This window comes from Pelophylax lessonae (assembly GCF_965119305.1).
Source record: "Pelophylax lessonae genome assembly, chromosome: 13".
Lineage (NCBI taxonomy): Eukaryota > Metazoa > Chordata > Amphibia > Anura > Ranidae > Pelophylax > Pelophylax lessonae.
The window spans coordinates 47,367,131-47,382,895 of record NC_138780.1 but is presented as its reverse complement, the minus strand read 5'-3'; the positions used below and the strand labels follow the sequence as shown (position 1 = coordinate 47,382,895).

General features: G+C 42.1%; 1 protein-coding gene across 1 annotated transcript in view; it reads right to left on the bottom strand.

The window, feature by feature from the left end:
- LOC309569170 (olfactory receptor 12D1-like) overlaps positions 1-13,949 on the bottom strand; it is a gene marked incomplete at both ends in the record, with an annotated part of 28,808 nt that extends 14,859 nt beyond the window's left edge. The window contains one exon of the mRNA XM_082274930.1: positions 13,635-13,949. Coding sequence (XP_082131056.1) covers positions 13,635-13,949 — 315 coding nt within the window. The remainder of the gene's footprint in view (positions 1-13,634) is intronic.
- Positions 13,950-15,765: the final 1,816 nt, after the last annotated feature.

The window sequence follows — 15,765 nt, the reverse complement described above, 5'->3', positions numbered from 1 at the left end:
ATCCTTGTGATGTACGTCTAAGAGTCTTTTGAAAGCCACCATACTTCCCCCAGAAACCACCTCTTGTGGTAGAGAATTTCACAATCTTGTAGCCCTAACAGTAAAGAACTCCCCACGTTGCCTGAGGTTAAAACGCTTCTCCTCTAATTGCATTGTATGCCCTCGAGTCCTCATGCAATCCCTTCAACTGAATAGCTGTTTTTCTATGCCGAGATCACCATTGAGATATTTGTAAATTGCTATCATGTCCCCTCTCAGGCGTCTTCTCCAGGGAGAATAAATCAAGCGATTGCAGACGCTCTTCATAATTAAGGTCCTCCAATCCCCTAATTAGATTAGTTGCCCGTCTCTGGACTCTTTCCAGCTCCAACCCATCCCTCCTGAGGACTGGTGACCAGGACTGGACAGAATACTCCAGATGTGGTCGGACCAGAGTTTTATAAAGTGGAAGAATTATAGTCTTATCTCTGGAATACATCCCTTTCTTTATACCTTCTGCTCCACTTTCTCATAGGAACAAGTGAGTAGAAGGTATGATAAATCCGACAACATTTCTGTTAATGTTAGAGGTGCAACTTTAATGTGTTAGATGATTTACAGTAGTATCTCATATTATATCATTGTGTGGTGTGACTGTTCAGAAGGCATGAGGCATATGGCCTGAGCAAATGATAGGTCAGAGGCTACCGTTAGTGGTTATTGACATTGGTACAGGATCTAGGTACTTATCTGTCCTGAAGCATAAAGGGTCACTGGCAGGTGACTATCATTTTGTTAATGATAGTCATCAGGGTGTGTGGAAGATGGTGGCAATAATCAATTCTCCTGTAAAGAACCTGGACTGTCTCCTAGACCATTATCTGCGAGGGCTTGGTCAACTACTTGGTTCAGATCTTCCAGGAATTGTTGAGCCTCCTCTGGTTGGGTAAATGTACAGTATGTTGCACCATCCAAGGTCTGAAAATGAAGATTGGCGGGGTACACCAGAGTGAAACTTATTTTCTTCTGGTGTAGTGCAGTGCAAATCTTTTGAAAGCATTTCCCTTTGCCAGTCAACTCAACTGAGTAGTCGGCAATAAGTAACAAATTGTGACCGTCTATGGAGTGTCCCTGCTTGGTAAGCCTACAATATTGCTATTTGATCAGTATCTCTTTCAGTGGCGGCTGGTGCTCAAAAATTTTGGGGGGGCGCAAAAAGAAAAATGTAAAAAGAAAAATGTAATAGGTATTGCTTCGCGGCACAAAACGCGGTAAAAAAATTGCATGACTTTGAGGTCATGGTACAGGCATGGCACAGGTGATGGTATAGGCATGGCACATGTGATTGTATAGGCATGGCACAGGTAATGGCATAGGCATGGCACAGGTGATGGCATAGGCATGGCACAGGTGATGGCATAGGTATGGCACAGGTGATGGCACAGGTGATGGCATAGACATGGCACAGGTGATGGCATAGGCATGGCACAGGTGATGGCACAGGTGATGGCATAGGCATGGCACAGGTGATGGCATAGGCATGGCACAGGTGATGGCACAGGTGATGGCATAGGCATGGCACAGGTGATGGCACAGGTAATGTCATAGGCATGGCACAGGTGATGGCATAGGCATGGCACAGGTGATGGCATAGGCATGGCACAGGTGATGGCACAGGTGATGGCATAGGCATGGCACAGGTGATGGCACAGGTGATGGCATAGGCATGGCACAGGTGATGGCATAGGCATGGCACAGGTGATGGCACAGGTGATGGCATAGGCATGGCACAGGTGATGGCAAGGTGATGGCATAGGCATGGCACAGGTGATGGCATAGGCATGGCACAGGTGATGGCATAGGTGATGGTACAGGCATGGCACAGGTGAGGGCACAGGTCGGCTTCAATCACTTACCTTCTGATGGCGGCGGGATGGCGGGATTCCGGGAACCGAGACGAGCAGCGCTGTGGACGTCCTCCTCTTCAGTCTTCTGTCTTCCGGTCCGGGGGGCGGGAAGAAGATCGGGTGGTGACGGTGCGTGACTGACGCACGCACCGGCACCGCCCCCATTGCGAGTCAGCGATGTCCTGGATGATGATTGGTCCAGGCTGGAGACTGGACCAATCACAGCCAGGATATCACGAAGGTGGGGGTGGCTCAGCACTTTTTCCTGCGCCCAGGTTACACCCCCAGAAGGCAGCCAATCGGCACCTATTCTGGGTCGTAAACCCCACCCCCCCCCCATAGCCACCAGCCCGAGCGCATAGGCCTGCGAACACGATTTTTTTTTTCAAAACTTTATTTGTTTTTTTTGTCATTTTTTTTCTATTTTTTTTTTATTTTATTTTTTAGGGGGGGGCGGCGCTCTGGCGCCCCCTATGCACGGGCCACCACTGATCTCTTTGCATACTATCACAGGGTAAAAGACTTGCGTTCTGAGGTGTTTGGCTCCACCCTGTGTGCCCGCTGCACTTTGCATTGCGAGAGAAGTCCCAGCAGATCAGGTATATTATGTGAGCAGAGCAAATGGACTGTAGGGGCTCAGTTTATAAGACTCCTATTATACACAGGTTGTTTTTTCTGGATCTGTTTTCTAGGTCCTCAGCCCTGTCTGTATCTGTACTTGATTCACTGTCATGTGCATGACTGCAGATGATTTTTTAGCTCCATCTTCCAGGGTGGATATACGGTCCCTTATCTCAGTTAATTTCTGGGCCTGTGCCAGTAAATCATGGAAAATGGATTGTATACCTTCATATACAGTCTTCAGAGGATGGTGACTCTGTGTCAAATTGATGTAGTGGTTGCTAGTTGTTGGCCATCTTAGGCTGATAAAGCTGCCTTACTGGCACATATTTGTCTGGTGCTGGCATGGAACACTGTATGGTTTCTCCAGGAATTTATCCATCTTCCATGACACTCACAATGGGCTCAGGAGTTTTGTTGGACAGGGCAGCTGTGTCTGCAGATTTTATATCAGCCATATCTTTGTTACAGTGTTACCAACTTACCAGATTGAAATTTACTGGCACGACACCCAAACTTTACTGGCACAGCCAAGTTTTTACTGGCATTCCAAACGTTACAAAATTACTGTTTTAAGTGCAAATCTCAGTATTTAGGCTACAAAGAACTACACTATGCAATTAGCAATGGGATTTAAGGTAGATATGAAGGCAAAAAAACATATTTATTATTTTATTTTTCGATATAGTAAGTAGCTCAGGGACAGAAGTCAGGAGGGCAAGAAATTAGAATGGGCAGGCACACACACATGAAAATGACTCTCACACGGGCAGCATTGTGCAGCAGCAAGGATGAGGATGATGACACCTCACTGACATTACACATCCCCTCTGGAGACATCGGAGTCTCCGCCCAACCCCTGGCGCTGCCTGAATACACTGTAGCAAGCACTCGAATGGTCTCAGGTGGATCCGGATCGGAACTGCATCATATTTTTTACTGCCAACCTTTTGCTGTCATGGGCATTTACTGGCAGGAAAAAAGTGCCTGTTTTTTACTGGCTGCCAGCAAAAATACTTATGGTTGGCAACACTGCCATGTTAGTGCAGGAACTCCTCCCCCTGTGTCCATTACATCAGGTGCTATAATGGAGGTACATCAATATTAGTTTCTTAATTTCCCTAATGATGAAGGTAAAACAAACCTTCAAGCCTGAACCCAGTTTTGCAACTTTGGCATGTGTTAGTAAAACTGTACATATATTTCCAACTACTGAATATATCCAGGTGAATGATACCTTGTTTTTCTCATGGCAAAGTGAGCCTTTGTTTGGTGGCAAAGGTTTATTGATATTAACTAATGTTTTTTTAATTATCATAAAAAAACCTTTCCCAACTTAGAAAAAAAAAAAAAATGTCATACATTTAGCTATATATTGCATTACCATGACCCACTGCTAATAAAAAAAAACAGACTAAATTTTCCTATTGCTGACGTGCATAGGGACTGCATAGGGACTGCCACATAGGTGTGCATTATTATTGTTTGTACCTGTAGTAGGGACCCAAAAACATTGTTGCCAGTACTGTTCACAGTGGGGAATGGCCATTTCCCACCTTTAAAAAATTTGGCCACACTTTTGTCTTTTATTATTTGATAAGACTTGTTTTCCACAGTGCACTCTGCAATGTTCCTTGATAAAAGCACTACTGTAATTTAGATACAATAGCATACATTACTATATATATACATATATATATATATATATATATATATATATATATATATATATATATATATATATATATATATATATATACATATTTTTTTTTATCTAAAGCTAAATTTTTCATCATTTTTGGCCAATTTGTATTTTGCCACAAATTTTTGGTAAAAAAAAAAAAAAAAAATCCCAATAAGTGTATTTTGATTGGTTTGCGCAAAAGTTATCACATCTACAAACTAGGGGAAAGTTTGAAGTAATTTTTATTTATTTATTTTTACTAGTAATGCTGGCGATCTGCGATTTTTAGCGGGACTGCGACATTGCGGCGGACAGATCGGACCCCTAACTGACAACGGCCACTGGACCCGTTGCTTAGCTGCAGGGCAAGAAAGAGGGTGCGCAATTGCGCCGCTGATGGCGCGCGTGCCTGAGACCCGCTCCCACGAGGCGGTTTGCACAGGAGAGCCAGCCTGCCGCAGTATATCTGCGGCGGCTGATCTTTAAGCGGTTAAATATCCCCTATGATAGCAATAGGTAGTGACAGGTACTCTTTTTTAAAAAAATTGGGGTCTATTAGACTCTAGATATCTCCTCTGCCCTTAAAGCATCTGACCACACCAAAATTGGTGTGATCAGATGCTTTCCCAATTTCCCAATGGCGTTGTTTATATCTGGCATAATCCCTGATACACCCTGACCAGGTAGGTTTTGTACCTGGCCGCCAAGCACCTGATGCCACTAGAAGATTACTCTCCCTCATACATAGCCTAGAATCTAAATAAACACCTTCCCTGCTTCTAACTCTAGATGCAGAGAAGGGGTTTGACCTTGTGCACAGGGGGTTTCTACAAGTGGGTTTACAAATGTTTGGTATTATGAACTGGCTCCAAAAGGCCATTCTTTCCCTCTACTCCTCTCATTCAGCAAAGGTCCTATCAGATGGTGCAATGTCAAAACCTTTCGACATCACCAACAGTACATGACAAGGATGCCCACGCTCCCCCATCATTTTTGCCCTCCTTATAGAACAAAATATAGAGAAAATCCCTTAATTGTGGGCATCCCCTTTGGGGACACTGAACAGAAAATCTGCCTGTTCACAGATGACTGATTATATTAATAATTACCAACCCAATATCTCCCCACCATATGGCCAATCTTAACCCAATATGCTGAGGTCTCCTACTACAAACTAAAGGAAACTAAATTGCTGATCCTAAACCTCCACACACCTCTTCAGACCCAAAGGGACCTCACTTAGACCTTCCCCTTTACATGGGCCAATCACTCAATTCCGTATTTAGGAAACAACCTATCCTCTACCACTACCCAGAAGGACTTCCTAAGGACGCATTCACTGCAAAATGCATTGTTGTCAAAGCCTTACCCGGACATCGTGAAACCAACAACGTCACTTCGTTTGCAGTCAGTGGAACGCACGCCGACCGCTGCCACGCTACAAGGTTACTATTCTGGGATCGTTTTACACCCACATAGCAATGAGCGTTCTATCTTGTGCCAGGGGGGCACAGTACAATGTAAGCACCCATTTTCTTTTTTGTACATTAATTTAATAAAATTAGCAGTATTACACTATTTTGGGCTTCCTGTCTCTACTCTATATGCATATGAGAATTACATCCCGGGGGACCCCAAATGAAGTATATAAAGTGAAAAAGTGGATTTCTGGTGGCATCCCATGGGCATATAAGATATCCAGGGGTTACTCATAAGAAGGAGTGAGGAGAAGAAGTGTGACCACCCAAAGGATTGGGGTTGTTATACACAAGCGCTGTGGGGTCTTTGAGACCTGCCTCTGTTTGGTGAGCATTTAATATCAATAGCCCACAAGATCACAAAGGGGGATCACCGGAATTGGATTTGCTTTTGGATGCACCGCACAGAATTTGCCCTATGATATCTCTCTGGAGAGCAAGAGCACGGACTTTATCATCCACATATATTTATAAATTAGTAGCACCATTGCACTTTATATATCCACTAATTTATTGCAATAATTTATGAATTATTAGCACCATTGCACTTTACACTCACTTATTTATTGCAAGGTACAATCACATGATTGGTATACCTCACTATTGAAATAGATTTATTGGCACTTTTGCACTTTTATAAGGTATACATACCATTATTTGCACATTATTTACAATTGTTATTTAGGTTCACTTTTGAGCACTATAATTATTTATTTTAGTTGCTTGCTTTATTGAGCTTGTGCACATTACCTTGATTTGAGCACTACCGCACCTTAAAGGTCTGTGATTTACTGTTGTTAAAACATTTTTTTGAGGATTGTATTTAATATCTAGAGACAATAGGACCAGCGCGTACTTTACATTTTCCAAAACAGTTGTGAGCTTGTTGGTTTATTTGAATTGTTTTGCTTAAAACCTCAATAAAAACGATTGAAAAAAATATATATATTTATGGCGAAGCATAGGGGAGATCCACCCTCTGTGTCCACCCAATATCCTATGCTTCACTATATATGCTCTTTTTTTTAACTGCGGTAGTGAAATCACCTCCTACAGCACTGTAATCCTTGATTTACGTATATGCTGACAGCAAACGCTGTTGCTGTCATAATAAACGAATCAGTGCTGCAGCTGATGGGCATACCTGCAAAGCAAACAATGGTTAACAATAAAATCAAGTAACAATAAAACATTACAATATAATAGTATACAGTGCAGAAAAAAAGTAGAATAGTGGTATCTGCAAAGAAACCTATGATTAAAGCGGTAGTATACCGCTTTTTTCCACTTTTAACTACAGGTAAGCCTATAATAAGGCTTACATGTAGGTACAATTAATATCTCCTAAACTGGCATGGTTTAGGAGATATTTGCACTGCATGCAGCTGCTCACGCAAGCGACGCATGCGCTCTGGGGTCCGGCGGACCTTCAGCTTTCCTTGCCGGGAGCTTGCCGGAAAATGACTCCTGCGCGCATGCGCCAATCACAGCGCCGGAGCCGCCGAACCCGGAAGAGATGCCGAGGGATCATGTCCGCTCCCACAGCGGTGTCCGGGGGTCCGTGTCGGGGCTTCGTTCTAAGGTAAGTAATTCATAATGAGCTAGTATGCGATGCATACTAGCTCATTATGCCTTTGTCTTGCAGGTTTTTTTTTTTTTTTTTTTAGGTTTACAACCGCTTTAACAATGAAAAACACAGTAACAATAAAACATCACATTATAATAGCATACAGTACAGTAGAATGGTGGTATCTGCAAAGCAAACTATAGTTACCAATTAAAAAAAAACAGTAACGATAAAACATTACAGTATGACGGTAAATTATAAAGTACAGTAAAACAGTAAGAACAGAAAATTAACTCAATAATACGACAACTATTTTTGGCTTTTTGTTTAAAAACATTTCAAATTTTTTAATTTTTCTTTTTTTTTGTAACTTATTTTACACTTTTTTTGTAACTGTAAAAAAAACTTTAAACGTTCTGGGCTAGGGTCCCTCAAAATGCGATAGCCATCTAACATCTTTCGAGACCCTGTGTGAAAGTGTGCCTTAGACTGTGCCGTGCTGTACCCTATATTAATATTCTACTAGTGTGTGGTAGCGGTGGAAACAGTCCCTGATGCAGAGACCAGGTTGGCCAGGATAGGAGGGACAAAAAAAGCGGGTGTCACGCCTAATGGCCGCATTTTCTACAGACACGACATCTTCTTTGGGGTACTCTTTGGGTAGAGGTAGGAGATAGGATATCTGAAAAATGCCTCTAATGCAGCCGACTCACTGCATCTGGAGTGTGAAATTGGGCCACAGCACCTCCTAGATACAGAAGGGCTGTGATGATCTCTTCCTGGAATTGTAGGAAGGATTCACTTCTTCCTGATACTTTGTATAGCACATAAGCGTTCAGCAAAGCCAATTGGAATAAGTATACAGACACTTTCTTGTACCAGCGTCTGGCCTTATGGGCAATTAGGTATGGCGCCATCATCTGGTCGTTGAAGTCCACCCCTTCCATGTTAAGGTTGTATTCGTGGACACAGAGGGGCTTCTCAAAAACACCAGTCGCCGTTGCAATTTTAACTGTCATATCTGTTTGAATGGAGGACACAATGAAAACATTCCGTGTGACCCTCCAATTCACTGCAAACAATTTATTACACCTCAAGCAGGCTCTCTAACAGAATCTACAAGCCGTTGGGGGAAGCCCCGACGATTAGGTCGCACAGTGCCACATGCGCCAATTCCCAAATCAAAAAGGTGAGTAAGAAGTGGCACACTTGTGTAATAATTGTCCATGTATAAATGGTACCCCTTTCCGAATAAGGGTGACACCAAGTCCCAAACAATCTTGCCGCTGCTCCCCATGTAGTCCGCTCCCACAGCGGTGTCCGGGGGTCCGTGTCGGGGCTTCGTTCTAAGGTAAGTAATTCATAATGAGCTAGTATGCGATGCATACTAGCTCATTATGCCTTTGTCTTGCAGGTTTTTTTTTTTTTTTTTTTTAGGTTTACAACCGCTTTAACAATGAAAAACACAGTAACAATAAAACATCACATTATAATAGCATACAGTACAGTAGAATGGTGGTATCTGCAAAGCAAACTATAGTTACCAATTAAAAAAAAACAGTAACGATAAAACATTACAGTATGACGGTAAATTATAAAGTACAGTAAAACAGTAAGAACAGAAAATTAACTCAATAATACGACAACTATTTTTGGCTTTTTGTTTAAAAACATTTCAAATTTTTTAATTTTTCTTTTTTTTTGTAACTTATTTTACACTTTTTTTGTAACTGTAAAAAAAACTTTAAACGTTCTGGGCTAGGGTCCCTCAAAATGCGATAGCCATCTAACATCTTTCGAGACCCTGTGTGAAAGTGTGCCTTAGACTGTGCCGTGCTGTACCCTATATTAATATTCTACTAGTGTGTGGTAGCGGTGGAAACAGTCCCTGATGCAGAGACCAGGTTGGCCAGGATAGGAGGGACAAAAAAAGCGGGTGTCACGCCTAATGGCCGCATTTTCTACAGACACGACATCTTCTTTGGGGTACTCTTTGGGTAGAGGTAGGAGATAGGATATCTGAAAAATGCCTCTAATGCAGCCGACTCACTGCATCTGGAGTGTGAAATTGGGCCACAGCACCTCCTAGATACAGAAGGGCTGTGATGATCTCTTCCTGGAATTGTAGGAAGGATTCACTTCTTCCTGATACTTTGTATAGCACATAAGCGTTCAGCAAAGCCAATTGGAATAAGTATACAGACACTTTCTTGTACCAGCGTCTGGCCTTATGGGCAATTAGGTATGGCGCCATCATCTGGTCGTTGAAGTCCACCCCTTCCATGTTAAGGTTGTATTCGTGGACACAGAGGGGCTTCTCAAAAACACCAGTCGCCGTTGCAATTTTAACTGTCATATCTGTTTGAATGGAGGACACAATGAAAACATTCCGTGTGACCCTCCAATTCACTGCAAACAATTTATTACACCTCAAGCAGGCTCTCTAACAGAATCTACAAGCCGTTGGGGGAAGCCCCGACGATTAGGTCGCACAGTGCCACATGCGCCAATTCCCAAATCAAAAAGGTGAGTAAGAAGTGGCACACTTGTGTAATAATTGTCCATGTATAAATGGTACCCCTTTCCGAATAAGGGTGACACCAAGTCCCAAACAATCTTGCCGCTGCTCCCCATGTAGTCTGGGCAGTTGGGGGGCTCCACATTGCTATCTTTTCCCTCGTAAATCCGTACACTACATGTATAGCCTGTTGCCCTGTCACAGACCTTATACGTCTTGACTCCAAATCTGGCATGCTTGATAGGGTGAAACTGTTTGAAAGCAAAGCGGGCAGAAAATGTAATCAGGGACTCATCAATGCAGACAGCATGTTGGGGCGTATACAAGGCTGCAAACATTTGGTTGAAGTGATTTACGAGGGGCCGAATTTTGTGGAGCTGGTCATATCAAGGGTCACCGCGAGGACGACAGAGTTCATTGTCACTGAAGTGCATGAACCACAAGATTTGCTCGTATCTAGTCCTGGTCAAGGCAGCTGAGAACACGGGCATATGATGAATTGGGTCAGTGGACCAATATGACCGCAACTCACTCTTTTTAGTAATGCCCATGATGAGGGATAGACCCAGAAAGGTTTTAAATTCAGAGACTGTATTACATATCCATGCAAATTCTCTGGCAAGGGTTTAAATTTGGTTTTGCGGCTATAAATTGATCGGCATATAAATTGGTTTGGTCCACAATAGATCTGTACAGATCTTCTGTGAAAAACAGCTCATAAAAATGAAGGGGAGTAAATTCGGGTTGTTTCCACCTGAATTCCGGGTTGGCCCTGTGAATGGGGGAAGTATGGGTGCTGCAGAAGTGGTGGGCTCCAAATCAGAATTTGCAAGCACATCAGGAAGCATGCTATGGGCTTTAGAGGCCTGTCTTTGAATTCTTGTTGATTGTGGGATATTACTTGTGCTAGCCACTGCATCAGCTTGAACTGCACTTATGGGACTCACCACATCACCAAGTGTTACTGCAGTGCTGATTTGACTACAACCAGGATGTACTAGGCTGCTGATGCTTGCCATTTCACCAGAAGGTTGAGCAGCACTAGTACCAACACTCTGCTGCATATGGGAACCCTGCGATTGTGGTACCTCAGCAACAGAAGAACGGGGTCAGGTACGCCTGACCTTAGCAGGGACCACTACTCTGTCGTCTGGGATATCTGTCAGGGAGCCACTGCTCTCTACAGGTTTGAATACTGAGCCTGATTCTGACAGTGAGGCTTCCCCATCACTCTCATCTGTCATGCTCAGCAATGTGTAGGCCTCTTCACTAGTGTACCTCTGTTTGGACAATTTGGCCAATAAATTTATAGGTACCTAGTGTGACTCCCAAGTAAAAAAGCATCTGGTTGTCAAGGACTTTTTGAACCGCTATAAAAAAATGTAACTGCTAGTGCTAGCAGTGATCAGGCCTGACTCTGCTAACACTGCAGTTTAGTGTGCTGTGTATTGGAAATGACAGTAATATGCTGATACTGCACTTATTGGGGGATGGGCGGAGGGGCTAAATGCAGGTGCTGGTAGGTGTCAGGGCTGATCCTGCTAACGCTGCATTTTGGGAACACTATACTAAACTATTGGGGACGCTATTATAGTTCTGATCTGTTCAAAGATATGGATCCGTTCAGACACTATACTGTAAAGGAGGTGTTTAGTGTGTGTGTGTGTGTCACTGGCAATCAAATGGTTTAAATGTGTTGCTAAATATGCGGTGGGCAATCTGACGCTGTCCTGTATTGACACTAACTAACGTTAACGCTAACTGACGTCACCTGTGACACTTATACAGTGATCAGAAAAAGATCTGTACACTATAATAGTGACACTGTGGCAGGGCAATGAAGGGGTAACTGGGGGTGATCAGGGGGTTAAATCTTTATTGGGGAGTATATAGCGGGTACCCTAAATCTTTCTGGGACTGCCGTTAAACTACCACTCACATTAACTGAAGTCACAAGTGACACTAATACAGTGATCAGTAAATTATCTGTATACTGTAAATAGTGACACTGTGACAGGGAGTGAAAGGGTTAACTGGGGGTGATTAGGGGGTTAAATATGTGCCTATGTGTACTAGTGTCAGTGTAGTGCTTGTGTATACTCACAGTTGATGTTCTCTTCCCTCAAGCTGGAACCGAAAAGGGCTCCAGGAGAGAAGATTGCATAATTTCCTGTGCCTGTATTTACATTATACAGGCACAGGATGCTCTGCAATTGGTTGGAACTGATCACCAGGTCCAGGCCAAAAATCATTGGCCTAGACCTGATGACTGATCAGTTCAGAACTGAATCAGCACATCACGGGGACAGCACACGCGCCCCCTACTCCTGCGCATGACCAACGTTGGCTTGTGCGCCTCCATTATAAAAATGTGCTTCCTTGAACCAAAAGTCTCCCAACCATCTAGAGAAAACACTTCAATTAGATCCCTTTTCCTATTGAAAGGATATAGTGTTTAATTAGGCAATGTATCTCTGATTCTCCTCAGCTCCCTTTGATTGTAATATGAGCAAGTAAACTATATAGTGTCCTCACACCACGCTATCACATCGATGGAATATTCTTGTTCACCTTATGGATCTTTTTTCATTTTTTTGTTTGAACTATTTTAATAATTGTGAGTTTAAACAACATGTTTATATTTTATTATGATATAGATTTTATTGTAATGCTGCAGTTTCTAATTCTTGAAAACAGCATTAAATTATAGCTAAAGGTAAAACTTTTTTTAGTTTTGAATAGAGTGGAGAGGGATTAGAGCACCTGTCATGGTTTTATTGTTGTCTGTGCCACTGTTAGGGAGATTCACCCTCTCTATCTGTCTTTTTTTTACCATTATTATCAAAAGTGAAAGAAAATCCCAAATTGTAGGTTGTCCCTAAAAAAGAAATAGAGGAGAAATCTTCCAATGGGGAAACTAGTTCTAGTGACCTGGGGGACTCCAAGGGATTCCCTTAATTTGCAGGGATTTCCTCTCACTTACTGTTTTTGCTATGGGACAGGAAGTGAAGGCAAATCTCCCCGATGAGATCCAGCTGGCAGAGGTTATAATCCTTCCCTACGTTATCCAAAATAAAATTAAAAAAAAAAAATATATATATATTGCCTTTAATTCTACTTTAATATTTGAACAATTTTATTGTCCAAACTAAACAAAAAATAAACAAAATCAAGAATATTTTTTACACAGTGACTATTTTAATATCTCGATAGTAGCTGCATGTGCAGTGTTTCTTTTTCTTTTACATTTATTTGGAGATATGTTGAACATTTTTGCAATTGCTGTGTTCATGTCTTTGTTTCTCACAGAATATATAATTGGATTTAAAGTGGGGGTAATGGCAGTAAATAGAACTGCAACTGCCCTATCTTGGGCTAAAGATTTGTCTGTATATGGCCTTATATAAGTAAAAATGGCTGTACCATACTGAAGGAAAACTACAAGGAGGTGACCACTACAAGTGGCAAGTGCTCGTTTTCTTCCATGTGATGTCCGTATATTAAGAATAACTTTGCCAATGAAAATATAAGAAAGAAAAGTTAATAGAAAAGTGCTTGTGGTCAACGTCCCAGTGACCCCTGAAAGAAGTTTCAGATTTAGAGAAATGTCTTCACAAGCCAGTTTAAGCACAGGTTTAATGTCACAGAAGAAGTGTTCAACAAGATTATTTTCACAAAATCAAACTTTTGCAGTCATCACTGTATGCAATAAGGCATGAAAAAAGCCAATAATCCAGGAACTAAGGGCTAAAAGTACACAGACCTTTGGATTCATAATCGTTGAGTATCTCAAAGGATGCCCAATAGCCACATATCTATCGTAAGACATAGCTGAGAAAAGTGTTATTTCTGTACTGCCCAAAAAATGGAAGAAATGGATTTGGGACATGCATCCACTAAATGATATGGTTCTGTTATAAGATAAAAAGTCAACCAGCATCTTGGGTACAACTACAGAGGAATAAAAGATGTCCAGAAAGGATAAGTTTCCCAGGAAGAAATACATAGGAGTATGCAGATTGGTATCTAAAATGATGATCATCATAGCAAAGGCATTTACTGATAAAGTTATTATGTACAGCAGGAAGAACAGTAAGAACAGAAATTCATTGTGTCCTCCTTGGTTTGTCAAACCAAACAATACAAAGTTGGTCACAGATATGTTTTCTTGTGAAACTGCTGAATATTGGACCATGGTTATCCTTACTAAAATAGTGTAGAATAACTCAAGAGCAAAAAAATGATGGAAAAAGATTAAGATATACCTACTATTAACTATAGATTAAGTAGTAGCATCTATCAATAATTAGGCACTATCATTATTACCAGTAGTTATTACCTACAGAAAATTTGAATAAGGCCCCTTTCACACATTCAGTTCAGTTCATCAGTTCAGTCATGTTAAAATGTATCAGTTTTCCATCCATTTTTCATCCATTTTTCATCAGTTTTTTATCCATTTTTCATCCATTTTTCATCCATTTTTCATCTGTTTTTTTATCCGTTTTTCATCCATTTTTCATCCGTTTTTTTTACATCCACTACCAATGCAAAAACCATTTGTCTGTTTACATCCGTTTTTCGTCCGATCCGTTTTTTTGATGGATGAAATATAGGGCATTCATCCCTTCCAAAAAACGGACATTGACGGAAGCGGATGAAAATGGATGGTAACGGATGATCATCCGTTGTCATCCGTTTTTACATAGAGATGCATTGATGTCTGTTTTTCTTCCGTCAACGGATGGATGAAAAACGGACAAATGGACCGTATGTGTGAAAGGGGACTAAGACTGCAATAAATCACAGTGAGAACAACAAAGGCAGAAACCAATTACAAAGAATGTATAGACATTAAAAAGTAGATATTAACCTAATATCAAAAATCTTATACACAGTAGTCTTTAAAACTGTAATTTAATTTTATATAAACATATAATTAAATATACATATACATGTAATTTTATATTTTATACAAAGTCTTTTTACATCTTTTTAAATCAGCCTGGAGATCCTGCTATAAAGGTTCTTTGAAGGTCCAGACAAACCATTTACCAAGTGTGATGTTCTCTTAGTGGAAGTGGCGTATCATCCATGTGTGCAGGGTGTTCACTGCACACGGCCCCCTGAGGGGGGGGGGGCACTGTGGCCCACCCTGCACCCTGCACCCATGGATAATCTCCTGGTTGACAGTTAGGGATGATCTGTGCGACAGTTGCAAGAATCGACTTATGACTTAAGCCTCGTACACACGCAACGAATTTCCGCCGACCGGCCGGCCGTCTTTTGTCCAGAGTGGTGTCTGTTGGTTGGAATGTGCTCTAGACTGCACACAAATTTTCCCGTACGACAGAATTCTACTTCAGAAGTGATGTCATGTGTTGGATTGCTTTCTATGTGTTCTTTCATCTCTGAGCATGCCTAGTCTTGCTCATAAGATTTTTCCCCATCTAATTCTGTACTAATGAGACGAAAATCGGACGTGTTTTGACGGTCGACAAAAATTATATAGCCTGCACACCAGGATTTTTTCAGCCAAAAAGTCGGAGTCGGTTGTGGGAAGCACCATACTAACAATCCGAAAATCGGCAGATCGGTCGTCGGACGAAATTTCCCAGCCGAATTTCTACTCGTGTGTACGGGGCTTTATTAGCTGACAGCTGCTTCTCCTCTTCTCCCTCCTGTGGCTATCAGCTGAAAAGTCATACAGGGAGATCGGTGCTAGCAACTGTCCCCACCACCGCACCAATCATCCCTAACTGTCCTCTGTGTCCTCCTCCTCTGGCAGCCCTCTGTGTCCTCCACCAGTCCCCTTGTCCTCCTCCTTTTCTGCCCGCCGTGTTCTCTTCTTCCTCTGGCCCCCTTTGTGTCCTCTTCTTCCTCCGGTCCCTCTCCACGTCCTCCCCCTCCACCCCCCCTTGTCCCCCCACAGCCGGCTTCCCTCCTCTACTGTGGGGGGACAGGAAGGGGCCTGTAAATATGTAATTTACCATCCCCTTCTTTCTGATTTG